Below are 18172 nucleotides of genomic sequence, written 5' to 3'. Positions count from 1 at the left end.
ATAGAGGGGCGATCTATGCCATTCTCATTGGAGGGGGTGATCTATGCTACTTGCATTAGTAAGGTGATCTGCATTATTCTCAATACAGGGCAGATGATATATGCTATTCTCATTAGAGGGGTTGGTCCATGCTATTCTCATCAGAGAGAGGGGGTCTGTGTTATTGTCATCAGAGGGTTGGTGATCTATGCTACTGTAATTAGAAGTGGTGATCTATGCTACTGTAATTAGATTAGAAGTGGTGATCTATGCTATTCTCATTAGAGGGGAGTGATCTATGCTATTCTCATTAATAATACTTATTAATAATAATCAGAAATTATGAAGCGCAACTGGATCAAAACCGCCTCAAAGCACTGTACAATTCAAAACTTAAAAAAATACATTAAAAATGCAGTACAAAATAAAATACTGGTAATAAAAATATAATACTTGCATATAAAATCTTAAAACTTTAGTAAACTTTAAAAAATCCTCTCACAAGAGGAGGATTATCAGTGCTATTCTTATTAATGGTGATTATGCTATCCTCATCTTCACTTAATTAAATTACAATTTTCATTATGTTTCAGTACAATTGACACCCACAATTCTTTGGCCTATTCAAATCTTGTTGCGGATGTAATATGCGACTGTTATGACCCCCATGGTGATGAATCTTAGAAGTATTCGTCTTGATAAGCCTCACCCGAATTCTGAAAAGAAAGAAAGAAAATAATAAACATAGTGATGACATATCTGATATCACAGTTATGTTATTGAAACAACAGAAAAAATTGGAAAATTGTGGAATGGGGCATTCCAGTTAAAATCCATACCCCCTGAAAGACATGGGGTGTAGATTTGGAGTCACCCATTCAGGTAACACTATTTGAAATTCACACTCCCTGTGTGGGAGATAAAAGTCATATCTTCCACAGCGAGGAAGATATGACCTTGTTCTCACACATAGGGAGTGTGGTATAGAGGGTGTATGGATTTCAACTGTCCAATGCTGCAAGTACAGCACCATATATTGACCTCTGCTGGGCAAGATAATGAATCCTATTTGCTAGAAAATGTGCATATGCACAACACATACTGATTGGGCTGTTCCGTTTAAAACCACACCTCCCTTTTGCAAGATTTTGGAATTCTAACCAAATTCAGTACATAGGTTTAATTACTTCAGATCCAACGATTTTCATCCACAAAATGTGGAAAAGGTGTGAATGATTTTGGAATTACAAACAAAATTGTCTAATTTTAGGCCAATTTAACTGCATTTTATAAATTTTAACAATTTTTAACTGGAATTTAGCACTGAGCAAATTAAACATTTCTAGCTAAATTGAACGAAAGGTGCAATTAGAATTGAGATAGCAATGAAATCTTCCACAGGGGGAGTGTGGTTTTTCAATGGAATACTGTATATGCTGTTACTTTCGTGTTGATTTATTTTATTTTCCCGAAATTTTGTAACACACAAAAATACTGTTTTTATATAAAGTTACTTTACACTTACATACATAAAAATTCCCAACTTGTACAATTTCCCAAAAAATACTGTACATGACAATTACAGCGCATACAATAGCCCATTTCAATCGTAATTTATTTACAAACAAATCCTAGGTATGAATGTGCATCATACACATACAACAGTATTTACTAAATAGACGTATTTTGACTGTGTGTGACATTTTTCACATCAGTAAAACTACAATGTACTGACAAGCGCCTCATGTACATGTTCATACACGTGTTATCACCAACAATACAAATTGCACTTGATTAAATGCTTACCCATGTGGGATTGATAGCACTGGGACGACCATTCGGGGGAGCTGTGGGTTGTACTTGTAGATCAGGATATATGGATCGTACTTCGCCAGCCTGAAAAAACAACCAAACATCATGAATTACAAATCTATCTATAAACAATTGGAACAACTGACATTGGTTATTAGATAGGTAGGTATAGGTTAACATCAGGGTCATGCTAGAGCAAAGTTCACAGGTCAAAGTGCATGCCCAACTCTTTTTACATTGCATTGGTCACATCTTTGACACATGCACACTAAAGTACATATCAGTTACTTGGAGCATAGAAAGGTTAACTGCAATTATAGCTGCCTGGTGCACAAAAGGGTTAACTGTCAAGGTTTAACAAAGGTAGTTAATACTTATGTACTCCAGGCAGCCCAAGCAGTTAGCATTTTTGTGCTCCAAGCAGTCAATATGAGTCAACATTGAAATTCACTTTTACAACTATTAGAAAAAACTAGTACATCACTGGAGATCTCGACTGTATGTGCAAATTAAACTATGCAGGATGCCCCAAAGGTTAATGTGAGGTGTGAAGATCAAAAACAAAAATAATATTGGTTCCACTAATGTAGCAAGAAAATTCCATCAAAACACATCACCATGTACTATACAAATTCCCACTGTTTGAATAACCTCAATGACTGCCATCTCAATTCTTTCTTACCCTCACTACAGTGCTGCGCCCACGTTCTCTACGACGACGTTCTTCTTCTTCTCTCTAAAAAAAGGGAGAGAAAGGATAAGGGAAGTTATAACATGATTTTAAGTTTACCAATCATGCGGTGACATTTAGAAGTTATGCACATTCATGATATTCTGCATTTTACCATTTGCTATTTCACCATAGTTCGTTTTTTAATTTTTAGAGTGGTTTGAACTTCTTGTCATGATATTAATGAAATTCCATTTTTTTAACAATCCCAGTGGTATCTCTGATTATTTGGAGATTGACTGCACTATTAAATATTGCTGTTTTTTTACAGTGTCCATTTTTTCATTTTACAGCCAACTTGGAATAGAAGACCGGAAAAACAAATCATTTAAGAAAAAACTAAATTCCGGTAAGAACCTGTGCAGTTTCATCTCTGAATGATGGTGAGCAAACACTTACCGGTAATCTTGTCCTTGTCCTAATAAAGCGGCTCCTCCGTTGACGCTCCACATTTTGGTATTCTTCTTCTTCTCGTTCCCTTTGTCTATAGATCCTACTAGCCTCGTCACCAGCGGCAACGTATGGCCTGACAAAATCGCTGCCATCTGTTGATGATGCCGTCTCCAAAGCATATACATCCTGTGTGTGTCTTGATGCCCTTGCTCGCATGCGTGTCTGTACAGGAGATAAGAGATGTGACGGTAAAGAATTTTAAGAAATTTAACACACCAGTGATAGAGAGCGAAAGATGAAATTTATATTAGCAAAATATTTATGTTCATTTATCTAAACTACACTGATTTGCTATGTGTTGGTGGCTAAAATGGACAATAGCTCCTAACAGCTTAACTGTTTTTAACGCTGCACAATATGGGTGGCTAGCTCTGCTGCAATGGGCTATTCCAGTTGAAATCAATACACACCCTATGGAAGACATGACCTTGAATCTCTTACACAGGAGTGTAGATTTCAAATGGAGTCACCCATTCAAGTAGTAACCCCATTTGAAATTCACACTCCCTGTGTGGAAGATGAAGGTTATGCTTTCCCAATTCCATAGGGGATGTATGAATTTTATCTGGACAAGCCCATTCATAGTGGATGTTTCATAAGAGTATTGTAAACATATATACTTTGAATAGCTTGTAATCGGCGGGAATTATTAGGCTTTTATCACTACGCCGAAAAGTAGACCCATGTTAAGAAAGATATTATTGATCTGCTTAGTCTATATTTTGCGTGTTAAAGAAAGTAGACAAAGTATATGACTTCAAATATTAATTTGTCATACTTCTGGAGATATTAATCCGCGATGCTATAAGGCCCGCCGATTACGAGCTGATCAAACTATAGTGTTGGTATCTTACACCAACGGGTTCTGAAAACTCAATAATATAACACTCATAGTTGTGTGATCATGGAAGTATCACTTGATCAAGTTTAGGCATCATCATTATAACCATGATCATCAAGATTATCATTGGCATTATGCATTAACATTATCATAGTCTTTGTCATCATCGTTGTCAATCATTAATATCATCCATCATCATGTAACCAAACAAACTTACATTGAGAGCGTCTGAGTGCCTCATTGCTCCCAAGATATGCTGCATTCTCCTGTCTTCTTCCTCTTCATATACTATGCTTGAGTTACCCGAAGAATACTCATCAAATGAGTCTGAATCATACTCGTAACCATCTGATTCTGTTTCTGCATACACATACTCTCTACGTGTTCTACGAGGTGAACGTGTTCTACGCTGTGATCGCTGCACAATAACTGGCCGTAAAAGAGTAGGTGCTGTTTCAGATTCTAAGAATGTTTCGGGCGCACCAGATGTGGATGGGCCAGGAATGTCACGTGGATCTATGTCATGCTCAACCAATTGTCTCTTATAGGTATAAGGTCGTGATCGTGCAAAGTCTGTCGCAAAGAATGCTGGCGATACGCCATAGTCTCTAGCACCACCAGAAGCCACGGCTGCCAATGCCGGGGGTCGTGCAACTCCACTTAATCTCTCCGCATGGCCTCTATTAAATACGACACCATCATTGTTAAAGCCACCACCGTATCTAGGCGCGACAGCTCCAGGAGCAGCAACTTGTCTTCCATCATCCCAATACCTATCCAATTGCTTCTCACGTCGTCGTCGCGACCATACTGCGAACAGACAGCAGCAGAGACAAAATGCCGCGATAACGAAGATGAATCCAACCGAGCCTAGGATGATGGCCAGCAGCTGTGTGTCTGATAATCCGGGTGATGCTGTTTGAAAGAAAATAATATATACATATTAAAGGTTTTGATGTTTGTTTATCCAGGAATGAATATTTGTATCCTCACAGAATTGCCTCAGGAAAAAGTTAGGTAGGTAGGTGTACATACAAAAACAAACAATTTTTTTTGTGTGTACGGACTTGTTTCAAATCACAAATTTTGGTGGTCAATCAAGTTGCAAAGAAAGTTAGATATGATTGGTTGCTTTAAGAAAACTACAAATTCAAAACAATTACATGTACCACCCTTCCTGCATGTTTTAAAAGTTCTTGATTATTGGACCATTTTCCTCCTGACACATTTCAGCAACACTTTTGAAGCAGTGTGTCAATCTTGCACTGAGCACTAAGACAAATGGGGTGGGGTTACAGGGGCATCCCAGGGAGGAGCATGCATTAGTGCCCAGGGACAACAATATGGCAGGATCCATTGGGCTATTCCAATTGAAATCCATACACCCCCTATGGAAGACATGACTTTTAATCTTCCACACAGGGAATGCAAATTTCTAATGGGGTTACCTGAATGGGTGACTCCATTTGAAATCTACACCCACTGTGTGGGAGATTAAGGTCATGTCTTCCACAGGGGTGTATGGATTTAAACTGGAATAGCCCATTAACAGCTTTTGGTTGCCGACCCCTCCTGCACCTTATTTTTCATTTTGAAACCGATTGATGAATACTTACATTTACATTTCCCGCCTTCACATTCACAACTATAAGAGCCAGGTGTGTTGACACAGGAAGTCATGTCATCAGTTGCATTAGCACAGGGATTGTTGTCAAGACACTCATTTATATCTGAGAAGAAAAATTTATGACAAAACTAAATTTTAAAACTTAATCATTGCGATTTATTGTGTGCTGCCAAACCAAAATAGCCTTACTTTAACAGATTGAATTTATCTTGCATGTAAAACTGCACCTTTAGCCTAGCACAGAAATCTTCTATTGAAGGATTATACAAATTTATTCCATAAGCTGCTAAATTCCTCAATGGAGTCTTTACACTAGTCTAAATCATGAATAGAAGCCCTGCATGGTTTTATCGATTGGCTCAAAACAAAGGATTTGAACCAGTGTCCTTCACCGTAATCATGGCGCAGTGCAGTTCATTCAATCAAATGTTGTCATCAACCTATTTGATCATAGTGCATTTGTTATGTGGATACTGTCGCGGTAGATTACAATCATGCTTTTGTTGAATGCATTTGAGAAGCCCGCCATATTTACGGTATGATACGCCACATGCTCAACCTCTATATCTTACATCAAGGATATACCACAGATGGGCACTGATCACAGTAGTCCACGATATCTATAAACCATTTAAGGTGGATAAAAGGCTTTGTCTTGAAATAATAAAATGTTCTGAGCATGTTGTAAGTAGATTGCAAAGTACACTGATCAAAATACCTTTCCTTTGAAGAGAATCCGTCCTACAGGTTTCAAACATTGATTTATTTATGACTTCTGTTTCTTTTGATTTTTGCAATAATTAAAAAAATAAATAAATGTGACCATGAATATACAATTTTTACCAATATTTTGCAAAAATGACTATTTATAAGGATTCTATTTTGCAGACAAATTGCCTCCAAACTTTTTTTTGTTCTTTTAATTTCACTAAAGAAAACAGGAAACAATTCTTTTCAGAAATAAATTGGGAAAATATGAATAAAAATTAAACATAAAAAAGTTGTGATGGCTTGCCTGGTAGAACATATTAATTGATGGGAAAAAACATGAAAATTCATATACATACCGTTACATGTCTGTCCATCCTGCTCATAGCCATCTTTACATATATCACATGTATGCGCATTGCTGATACCATTGAATACACATGTCTGGAAGTTTCTCTCATCACAGTCATCTGTATTCTCCTCACATGGATTGACAACTGTTGGAATATCAATACAAAACCGTTATTGAGGATTTAGTCATTAACCCCATGAGAACTACCTGCCGATTGGCCAAAAAGAAGTTCCATTATCAATTGGACCAATCAGCAACATTGTTAGAATAATTTCGCCACACAAAAAAATTGGGGTGAATTATTTGCAAAGCTCCATTCTGATTGGTGATTAAAATGAAGATATCATGTAATTGACCAATCAGAGGCAATGTTAGATCGGCAGGTAGTCCTCAGGGGGTTAAAGGTTATAAACAGCAAATTATTTGGTTCAACAGAGAATATAGACAAATTGAAGGTCATACACTGAGATGTTGATATGCCTAATAAATGCCTCAATCCCACAGCGGAAAGTACATTTCACAAGCACCAATATTATCTAAGCCATTGTTATATGGACACAAACTACTCTCATGACTTTCCTTTTTTCAGGCTCCTCTACCATTCACATTACCCCTATTTCAACAGGCTTCAGTTCCTATGCATTCAGTATAGTATAGTTTAATCTTTAAATAATCTAAATTTCATCCAGGTCTTTTATTAGCAACTCCCTAAACAAATTAATATTGTAATGTTAAATTCAGGCCCATTTTTAACTACATTTCATTTCTCAATACCCTACTGAAGTAATTTATAATCCAAATTAGTTCAAAAGACTCAATTTCTTTTGAAGGAAAATTAGTTCTCAAGATCCAACTTTTAGAAATCTAAGTAGCACATACTACATAAATGTTGAATACTAAATGACACCCCTACATAGTGAGCCCATCCCCCTGTGTAAGAGACAAACCTATAAACCTATCACATACCTTCCGTATCGATAGAATCTTCTTGTATCGTCACACTGTTGCCATCCGCATCATAGAGCCTGTTATCCGCATCTTGCATGTCCAGTAGATAGCTTCGCAACGAATCGCTCGTCTGGGTAGTATTGCTTAGCAACAGTATCCGATATGTGACAGAGATGACGACTGGTCCTCCATCTGCAGCACTTGCTGGCTGGAAGCTGAGAATCTGTGTGCTGTAGTAATCCCTATTCATGGCTGGGTTGGCAAGGAATGCATTGCTTATCTGTCAAAAAAGAAGTGTAAATTTAAAATTGATGATAAAAAAATGGAAAGAACAGAATGATAGCATAGAGGAAAATAATTGATCTGATGTAGTTCTGTGTCAATCTGGTCCACTCTGTGGCACACACCTTAAAAGGGTCACCTGATTACTTGCAGAAATGTAAAGTCTTTGCTAATGTACATCCCAATTTTTTTTTCAAAGCCAAGGTATGCAATTCTTGTAAGTAGATAGGCTATCTCAATGGGAATTCAAAATAAGTTAGTATTTCTATAGTATTTCTACAAGAATGGTGTCTGTTATCACAGCACCGTTGCAGCCTGTCCCTGTGCGAGTGGTCGGGCTTTCGTCAGAAGTGTCTCCGACTAATGAAGTCAGAGACACATCTGATAAAAGAATGGGCCAAACCCTAAGGATCCTATCCTCCCTTTTCAGCCACAACACTAGGCCTTCTTTTCAAACTCTGATAAAAATGTCAAGCAATAAAGGTCAGGTAGAAATGGCAGCTTCATAAATGTCAGGAATACATTTCCCTTCAAATTCATATCTATATTAAAAAAATTGTAATTCAGAGAGCACATACCACATCATAGAAGTGTTGACTATACAAGTCATAGAGTGCGCTGTTACTATCTGTCAGCTCAAATGAAAACTCTGCCAGACTAGATGAGGTGTTGACTTCTACGACGGTAAAAGATCCCGTGAATGACACCAAACCTGTTGAAAGATAACCAAAAAAATGTTTAAATTGACTACAGTTACAAGCAGGTCACTAAATTGTAAGCCTTAATTGTTATCATCTGCCTCACTCTTCCCAAATGCATTAGGGAGCCGTTTTGGAATATGTGCACGAAGCGATATATATCTGATCTTGCCTCACTGCAATGGGCTATTCCAGTTGAAATCTATACACCCCTATGGAGGACATGACCTTAATCTCCCACACAGGGGTGTATATTTCAAATAAAGTCACCCATTCGGGTAACACTATTTGAAATTCACACTCCCTGTGTGGAAGATAAAGGCCTTCCATATGGGATGTATGGATTTTAACAAGAATAACCCAATATATCATGATTTGAATGGGTGACCATAGCTGCCTCCTGCACGAAACTGGTTAAAGAGCTTTCAATTCGGGAATCACATCAAAAATAACAAATTTTGAAGAAAGTTTTTCACATGTGGCTTGTTTCTTACCCCAGCATGTTCCGCCAACGAGTACATATCCATTGTCATTGCATTCACATCTATATGAGCCTGGTGTGTTCACACAAGTTGTGCCTTCAATTCCATTACATGGGGTGCCAAGGCATTCATTTGTGTCTAAATAACAGGAAAATAAGTAACAGATTTTATTCAAAAATGCTGCAACAACAGAAAAAAATGTTTAACTGGATTTTCATAATTGCCTGTTACTTGAAGGGACAGGACTCTATGCCTAAAAAGAGTTCTAACTCTTAAATGGTTAAAAACATGGTCATGAAGTGCACTTGTTTCCAATATCAATTGTAAAATATTTTTCTCGAAAAAACAAAACTTAATTAATGTCAACCATACACCATCAAAACAGGCTATGCTTTAACAGTATTTTTAAATATTTCACAAAACAAATTCGTAAACCAGTTTAACTAGGATTGTCAATAAGATAAACTTCTTTTGATCAAAACCAAATATTATTACTCATTCTTGACGGTTTTGCCTATCGTGGTCGATGGGCATCATCAGAATGATGTTGGTAGATCCTTACCTCCGGTAGGACGTATCCCCACTGTAGGGGGTGTATTTACAGTCAGAAGAGGACCATACACATGACTTAGGTAGTGGATCCCCTCGTCTCTGTTCATGATCCATATTGATGATGCCCATTTGGTTTCGTTCAAAAGAAATTTATCTTACTGTGTATCTACAAACCTGCTGAATCTATTTAGCAATTTTAGGATTGTCAAACTTGTTCATAATTTGTTTCGATGCCCAGTTTTAATATGCACACGTATGTATACTCATAAATTGTGAAAAACTATTTCTCATAATATCCCCCTTTTACAATAAAAATATAAGAAAATCCAAATTTCTCTACTTGAAATCATTTGATGGTTACAGCTTGATCACAGTATGAACCAAAATATATTTTTACACATACCGTTACATATCTGTCCATCTTGTTCATAGCCATCCATACAGTCAGCGCATGTATACTCATTGTCGACACCATTGAATACGCAAGTCTCAAAGTTTCTTATAGTGCAATTGTCCGTCTGTTCCTCACATGGGTTAATTGGATCCACCATCACTAGCAAAACAATTTAAAGAAACAAAAGATTATAAAACTGAAAGGAAGAAAAAAATTTATATATCCATTAATGTAATAGATTATTTCAGTTGAAATCCATACACCCCCTATGGAAGACATGAGCTTAATCTAAGGGGGTGTAGATTTCAAATGGAGTCACCCATTCAGGTATCCCTATTTGAAATTCATACTCCCTGTATGGAAGATTACAACAATGTCTTCCATACGGGGTGTATGGGTTTCAACTGGAATAGTTCGATGATATGGGAAATCTGTAAACATGAGGACTATCAGTGTTCCTTGTATTCTAATTTCAACTGATTTCTTGACCAATGTTTTTAACTAACTGTTTGTCTTTTAGGAGCAGTAGCAGTTACATTAAGACAGTTACACGACTGATCGAAAATACCATAACAACAGCTTTGTTGAGTTCAAATCTTGGGACACTCTGTAGAGAGCTACAGTACAAACAAAGGTACATAAGCTGCTTGATGGGGCATCAAGAACTTTCATGGAGACCCTCAATTCCTTTCAATTGTTCTTAATCCTCCCCTCGCCCCCCCCCCCCCATAAAAAAACCCTCACATTATTTGTATTAGATAGCATGCATCCCAATAACTCTATACCTTTGATTACAAAGCAGTATTTAAATGAACTTACATTCACAATTCATTGTCCCCCTGTCATATATATATCCATCTTCACAGTCTCTGCATGTATGCTCATTACTAATGCCTTCAAATACACACGTCATAAAGTTCCTTGATGCACAGTCATCGGTCTGCTCTTCACATGGGTTGACAGTCATCTCTACAGCTGAAATGAAGAAGTGTTAGAAGTGTAACAGCATGTTATGTAGAAACCATTGAGGCACAGTTCAGTCTGCAAATAATCATGCTTTAATTCATGTTAAGCCTCTTTTCAGGCACAAGCCCATTGCGGCCATCTTGGATGTGTGAGTCAGGGAAAACATCGAATGCTCTGTGCCAGAAATGGGTAAGTGCAATAGCTGCCCTGTCAACATTTGGCAATTTACACACAGTATACATTATTCCTCTACACATGGCAGCTACACATGGCAACTATTGCACTTACCCATTTCTGGCACTGATCAGTCGTTATGCTACAATTACTTCATAAACATTTTAAATATTTATTCCTCATAAACAGTTTTTAAATTAGCCTTTACAGCATATCCAAGATGGCTGCTGATGCCATGACAGTGCAGGAGGAACATGAATTTCGATCTACTCTCTTAGATCTTTATCAGGTAATGAATATGGAATAAATCGCAAATATGTAGGGCACTAGGCAGACACAGAGTTTATTGCCATGACAGCCATCTTGGATACACAACAAAGGGACTAGTCCCATGGAAGAAGTGCTTATACCCAGCATACAACACATACTCACTGAGGTTTGCGATAACAGTTGCACTATGAGCCATGACCACCATATTTTTATGCACTTGCATATATTGGCATGCATCATGTGCCTGTCAATAGACCCCCTTTTTTCAGCAAATCTGCAACCCAATGGCCCCCTTTTTTCATCAGCTTACACCCAATGACCCACAATCGCCACCGATAGACCCCTAGTGTTGTACTCCGGTAAGCACAGATACGTCACTTTCATATTTGAGTGCCCCCCCAGATGGACAGATGGACAAGACAGACAGACACCCACACACCCAGACAGACAGACAGACAGATAGACAGACAGACAAAGCAAACTTACGCATGCAGTTGGAGCCGTCCATAACAAAGCCAACCTTACACAGCTCACAGGTATAGGTGTTGTTAATTCCTACGAATACACATCTTTCATAGTTTTTGACTGAGCAATCATCAGTGTTGATTTCACACGGGTTGATGAGGACTGGAAAAGAGAACCGAAACTGGTTTAATATTGGTTCCATGACAACAAGCATTTGGAAGCCAGCTATTTAAGGGAAAATAACTCACTGACTGTAACTATAAATCATAAAATGACGAGTGTTTACTCCCCGAAGTTGCCTAAATGCAAAAGAATTTCCATTCAAATTTATTTTCTTCAGAATTCCGACTTTTGCATAGGAGCACCACTGATCTTCACAAAATTGCAGTACTTATGTATATTAGTATTTGTTCATGAAACAGATAGACATATGTATGTGGCCGCCCACCACAAATGGCCTGTACTGTCAGCATTTTCACTATTTGATATATTGGATAGGTAACTTTTTCTCAAAATAAGCTTTACAATTATGATTATATTACATGTCCTTGTTACTTGTTTGCAAGGTAGTAAAAGTCAGCGCAAGAGTTGGGAAATCCTTTGTATTAAGAATCATGAATTGATGTTTATTTTTTCTGAAAACATTTTGCCAACAGCACCACAAAACAGTCATAAATGTTCTGTACAAAATGACACAAAATGGTATAAAAATCTCATCTTGTTTTTGAGAAAAGTGGGGGATGAGGCGATGGATCACAAAATGCTCCTTTAAGTTTGATGTAGACTCAGCAAATAAAAGCACTTTTCTGGTGACAAGGGTTAACCCTTTCCTTTGTAAGCTTACCATCTGTTATAGTCTCATTCGCCACAACCTCCTGCCTGAAGACTCTACTGTCCGGTTCAATGAAGTCGCTATTCCTGCCCGTTAACTGGCTGTTGAATGCTACAGTGATATCCTGCAAAGTGATGTTAGAATTCAGCGCAAGATCCATACGGATCTCCACGCTTATACCGGTTTCCACGGTGGTGTAAGATTCGATGATGACCCCAAGTAGATCATCTTTTACCGCTGTGTTGCTGAACAGGGCCACAATCTGAAACGTAAATATGAGAAGGAAGTTTCAATTAAAGGCCCATTCGTTGATTTGCATGAACCTAAAATTCATCAAGATTGAGATTTTTGCATTTTTGGAATAAGCATATATGATCCTGTGTCATATACTGGGGTACCCAAAAAGGTGGTTTTGTTACATTTTGATGTGCAGCTTGGATTTCAAAACACTGTCTCTTGAGTATTCCTTCACTTAGAAGATTCAATTAGGTCTTAAATTGAGGCTAATTTATTCTATATTACTCATGTTTTTAACCTGTTTTAAAATAATTTTTAATTATTTTCTTATGATGTTTGGCATGAAATGTGCCAAGGGTGGTTGAGGATTAGGAGGATGAGGATTAGGAGGAGGGATATGTATCGTTAATTTGATCTAAAACCCCCATTAAAAATTTGAATCTAGTAAAAAAATGTGTAAATGAACTCCCAGACATCTAAACCAAGTAAATAAATGCAGAAGGTCATTTAAAAGACTAATACTTGCTCAGAATGATTGTAAATGTGGAAAAAAAAAGAGGTGGGGTTAAATCCCACCTACTTTGTGATTGTTTTTGCCCGCATTCTCTCATTTTTTAACCGATTTCCATAAAAAAGGTGTCAAAATGCTCAGGAGGATGAACCACTTCAAATGAGACGTGTAGGTAAAATGTTTGAAACATTTCATTTTTTTACTATGTAACACAAAGGTACCCTAGGTTGTGACACCGGACCAGATGTGCTATTGAAATGGACCAATGGCAAACATGAAAGCAAATCTGATAAAGAAAAAATTAGACATCAAGATGAAGATAGACTTCACCGATCGCATAGTCATATCAAAACGAGATTCTACCCCAAAGTGTGTGTTGCGGGTGCGTATGCCCATCAAACGCATGCTTTAAACTGCTGCATACGCTTAGCAAAAGCCTTCCGACGCATTGCTAGAAACGTGTGAGAAATAAAAATGCACTTTTTGTGCATGACTTTGCAGGGAGGACCTCGCTTTGGTAACAAGATGGCGGATCAGTGCAAAAGGGTGAATACTTATACTCAAGTACAAGTATTACTTCCATTTTTTTCTTATCGCAAAACAAAGCAGTCGAATTCGGCACCGTATGATGCTAGCAGCAGACACCGAACATGCACCGAGGATAGCATTTCACACTTTCAGAGCGGTTTTAAGCAATATACATGATATGTTGCAATCAAATCGGCATATATACAATTCTTTTTTTGTTGATTATTTGTTGGTGTTGTCAGATAAAAATATTTTGCACAGAAAATCTCTAAATCCAGAAATCAAATTCAAATTTCAAGATGTTGTTTCACTCGCTTGATTAATTTTTTACTATTTATCAAAATATCTCCATCTGGGGCATTTTTATTTTCATTTCCCAATTCTAAAATCTACTTACATCAGTAGCCAGACTTTCTCTGACTTGGTACAATTCCTCCAAATCTTGAAATGTACCCACTTGCCATCCTTTGATATCGGTGAACACGTCAGTATATATTATTGACTCTGCCGCTGTAAAAAAACAAACAAAAAAACTAAGTTTTATGAAACTAGGTAACAAAATTGATCTTCTTGTCCTTTTTAAAAATCCACCTGAATATTTGTTAAGCCCATGGGTAGGTGTGGGGATAGGGGTTGGTGTCAAGCCCCTGTGCTACTACAAAGACCTCCAATTTAAGCTTCTCTCAGTTCCTAGGCTCCATGTTTTCCAGCTCCGTCAAACCTACATTTCCATGCACAATTCTTGCCCATTTTGACTTTATTTGTGAATACCCTAATCATCTCCTTTTAAATTACTCTTTGTCAGTGTACTTTTTGCATAATGCATCAACTTATTTTTATGCAACAAACAATTTGAGACCAATTTCGCTGAACTCAGAACAATTTTCAGTTTTGACCCCTGTGTGCCTTAAAATTTGACCTCTCGACTTTTTTACTTATAACTTATGAACAGTATGTCCATTTTGACTTTCTTAACATGGCATAATTATAATATTTTTAGGGCTAAAAAAATTGTTTGATTAGCGTAACATAAAAAAAGTTAAGAGTAGGTAGGTAGGGAATTTTTCTTTTTAACTTTTAAAGCTGTAAATTGTGTAAATTGCATTTGAAAAGGGCCTCTGAATTTTTTTTTCCTTTTATTTTTTTTTGGGGTTTTTTTGCAAAAAAGTCAAGGTTGAGCCTACTTTTAGGGTAGGTTGGGTTACGTCAATCAAACAATTTTTTTTAGACCTAAGCATCCTCCTGAAATGACTTGAGATATAAAACATGGAATTTTGTTGCCCAAAACAGCTGATTTTACATGCATACAACAATTTACGTCAAACTTAGTCCACTTTTGGCCCAAAACTGGCTGATTTTACGTGTATACAGCAAATTTTTTTTAAATCTCAAAAACAGAAAATCTAGGTTGGTCAGGCCCGGAGAACAGGGCAAGGTTTTTTCCGTCGTCTTAAGGCACAAAATATATATAGTGAAAAGTCTCTTTAAAAACCTAACATCCATTCAAAAAAGAAATACCTACACTAAAATACAAAATTATATCAATAGTTACTTCAAAAAAAATAAGCATGGCAGCATGTGGCAAATAAACCACTTTGCATTGAAACAAATAACCTGCTGATACATTTACTACTTACATGTACATACACCATTGATTCTATAATAGCTGGTCTGACAGAGACATGAGTAATTGCCAAAGGTATTGAAGCACCTCTCATTCAGATTAGTTGGACATGTTGCTGGGTCTATACACTCATCCACATCTACATAATAAAATAGCAACATGAAATATCAGGTAAAATTACAGAAGTTACGTGAATTCTTGTTAAGAATTTTGAAGTGTTCAAAAAATTCTTAAAGGGGAGTAGTCCATTTTTTTTTTCACATTCTGTTTTCTATATCTTACATTGAGGCCTACCAATAAATGTTTTCAAATTTTAAGTTGTATTGCTCCAGTGGTTTTGATGTCAGGAACTAAAATGTTAATTATAACTTAAGCCAAACACAGTTTAACTGCAGTCATTGCTTACAATATTCTTAATGCTGTTTACGATCTAGAAACACACTACATATCCACATTTACACAAATATTTCTTATGTGCGTCCTTGTTCACCAGTGTTTACAAAAGCACCCTCACAAACACACATCAGCATTACCTGTACAATTGAATCCATCGCCCTCAAAACCCGCTACACAATCACACATGAAGGAACCAGCAGTATTTGTGCATGTGGCATGGGTATCGTGACAGCCTGCTAAACCGAACAAACACTCATCGATATCTGCAAATTAAACAAGTTATTACTTGTTAACTATAGCAAGCATGAGAATACAATTTAATGAAAAAAATGGAAAATGCGTAAATATGAATAAAATATGGCAAAAATGCTCAAAACAGGCTAAAAAGAAATAAAAATGTGGAAATTTGGGCAAAAAAAAGGAATTTCTTTAAAAAAAGGGAAATTCTCATGCCTGCTTTAGGGGTGGAGTCATTTAGTGTATTTCATAACATGTAACATAAGAGGTCAAACACACTCATGTTTCATGTACACTGGAACCCCCTTTCACTACTCTATAACTTACAAATTGCATGAAAATTGCTCAATTTGATAAAAACTTTTACACTTCAGAAGATCAAAGCTTTAGAATTATACACACTATACATGTACAATAATATCTAATATGTTTTAAGCATAAAAAATGCAATTTTAAATGATAAGAAAATTATCTCAATTCTAAATTTACATTATGACAAGTTTTGAATATTTGGCCATCACATTAACATGATTTTCAAGGATTATAAAGCATTATTTATGTATACATGTAGTCAAATTTATAAACTCTAATGCATCATGTGAGTATAATGCTCTGCGTGCTAGCTATGCGCTTCAATGGAAAAGGTTCAAGTTTTTAAATATTTTCTCAAAATATCAAGAGCTATCTTAAGAACTACTGATTCAATACTAGGCTTGTTTGTACTCATTTTAATGCATTTTTCATGCTGATTCCAAATATGGTCATGAAATTTTACATTTCTGAAATTTTTGATTTTTCAAAAAAAATTTGAAACTTGTCGTCTACAGTCGACACCCGTGTGAAGAGAGTTAAATAAGAAATAAAATTTCTACACATGAAATTGGTAAACCGTGCATGACACATGTTTTTATGTTTAAATCACTTTTTAATATCAAAATGTTCACCCTCATTGGTGGCCAATCTACTTTATCACTTTGCTGAAACATGACATATTCAAACCCACATACCAAGATTAAAAATATTTCAGCTTACCTAGACAAGTCCCAAGTCTGGCATTCCCCCTTCAAAACTGTAGTAGCCATCTTGACACGAACATGAAAAGGAGCCAGGGTTGTCTGTGCAGTTTGCTATGGTGTCACAATCATTGGTGGTACCAAGCTCACATTCATTTATATCTGAGGAGGTCAAATATATTGTCCAAGTTTTAGATGATATGAAATATGCTTGACAACAAAACCAAATGTGGTGAATACCAGTAAATGAGAATTTGTGGTTGTTGAAATATGCATGATGATGAGTGTATTTTTTTTAGCTTTTGCAAAGAACATATACCTTGATATCTGCTCTTTCTATAATTAATTTTATTGTGATAATTTGTAATAAAGTGACATTTCAGTTAATTTTGTGACACTTTCAAAAAATGTCTCTGAAGTTGGTCACCTAGGGTAATAGATCATGATTACTTATTTATGATCTATGATTTACTGCTGAATAATTTTGTGGGAAGGTATCTGCATACAGAGCTTATTTGCATATTTGATTTAAAACAATGTAATTAATTCACAGTTTTGGTGATGTATAATTTTGTGTGTAGTCAACTAATAGACTGATGGTAGATTCATTCAAACTCTGGTGCTACCAAGAGAATCCTAAGGGTATCGTGGACAGAATAGAGGACAAATGAATGGATCCTAAGAGATTGGAACAAAGAAGACACTACATGCTGAAATGTTTTCACAAAACCTGTCCTATATGGGATATGTTACCAGACACTTATGCCTTGAGAAATCAGTTGTGGAAGGGATGGTGGAAGGTAGGCGGAAGAGAGGAAGAACAACAGCAAGCTGGCTAGATGATATTATGAAGTTCACAGGATTGAGCATGACTGATGCAACAAGGACTGCTGCTAACCGAACTCAATGGCGAGCTCTCATGAGGATCACACCTGCAGATGTGTATGCTATAAAGAGAGAGACAGTATTGTGTAAAATTATCTGCATAAAAATTAATATCCATGAGCTCACTTGCATACTTTGTCATTGGGAAGTACTGATAACAAATTATGGCAATCTTT

The 18172-nt window shown here is 36.6% G+C and overlaps 2 protein-coding genes across 2 annotated transcripts in view; both read right to left on the bottom strand.

Annotated features, from left to right (window-relative positions):
* Positions 1-325: 325 nt before the first annotated feature.
* On the bottom strand, positions 326-18138 carry LOC140166773 (uncharacterized). Its single transcript, XM_072190265.1, has 18 exons — positions 18123-18138; positions 15999-16124; positions 15479-15604; positions 14239-14351; positions 12578-12827; positions 11755-11895; positions 10678-10833; positions 9868-10017; positions 8925-9050; positions 8311-8444; positions 7469-7730; positions 6510-6647; positions 5432-5545; positions 4033-4730; positions 2921-3136; positions 2474-2527; positions 1786-1875; positions 326-695 (listed from the first exon to the last, which is right to left on the bottom strand). The coding sequence occupies exons 1-18, from the start codon at positions 18136-18138 to the stop codon at positions 660-662; spliced, it is 2946 nt and encodes a 981-aa protein (XP_072046366.1). The 3' UTR covers positions 326-659.
* Positions 12584-18172, bottom strand: part of LOC140166771 (uncharacterized) — a 49695-nt gene continuing 44106 nt past the window's right edge. The window contains exons 32-36 of the mRNA XM_072190264.1: positions 17131-17273; positions 15999-16124; positions 15479-15604; positions 14239-14351; positions 12584-12827 (exon numbers count right to left, since the gene is read on the bottom strand). The gene's annotated coding sequence lies outside the window, so the exon portion shown is untranslated. The remainder of the gene's footprint in view (positions 12828-14238; positions 14352-15478; positions 15605-15998; positions 16125-17130; positions 17274-18172) is intronic.

The sequence above is a fragment of the Amphiura filiformis genome, chromosome 12, assembly GCF_039555335.1.
Source record: "Amphiura filiformis chromosome 12, Afil_fr2py, whole genome shotgun sequence".
NCBI lineage: Eukaryota > Metazoa > Echinodermata > Ophiuroidea > Amphilepidida > Amphiuridae > Amphiura > Amphiura filiformis.
The sequence above is the reverse complement of the archived record's forward strand: the minus strand, read 5'-3'. Positions and strand labels throughout refer to the sequence as shown.

What these genes read in the sequence shown, in the direction of transcription:
- LOC140166773 (XM_072190265.1), bottom strand. An exon ending in GTCAACACTTCTATGATGTG is followed by an intron (nt 7,731 to 8,310) that starts GTATGTGCTCTC and finishes CTTTTTTGACAG; the next exon opens with ATAAGCAATGCATTCCTTGC. An exon ending in GGACAAGGACAAGATTACCG is followed by an intron (nt 2,528 to 2,920) that starts GTAAGTGTTTGC and finishes CCCTTTTTTTAG; the next exon opens with AGAGAAGAAGAAGAACGTCG.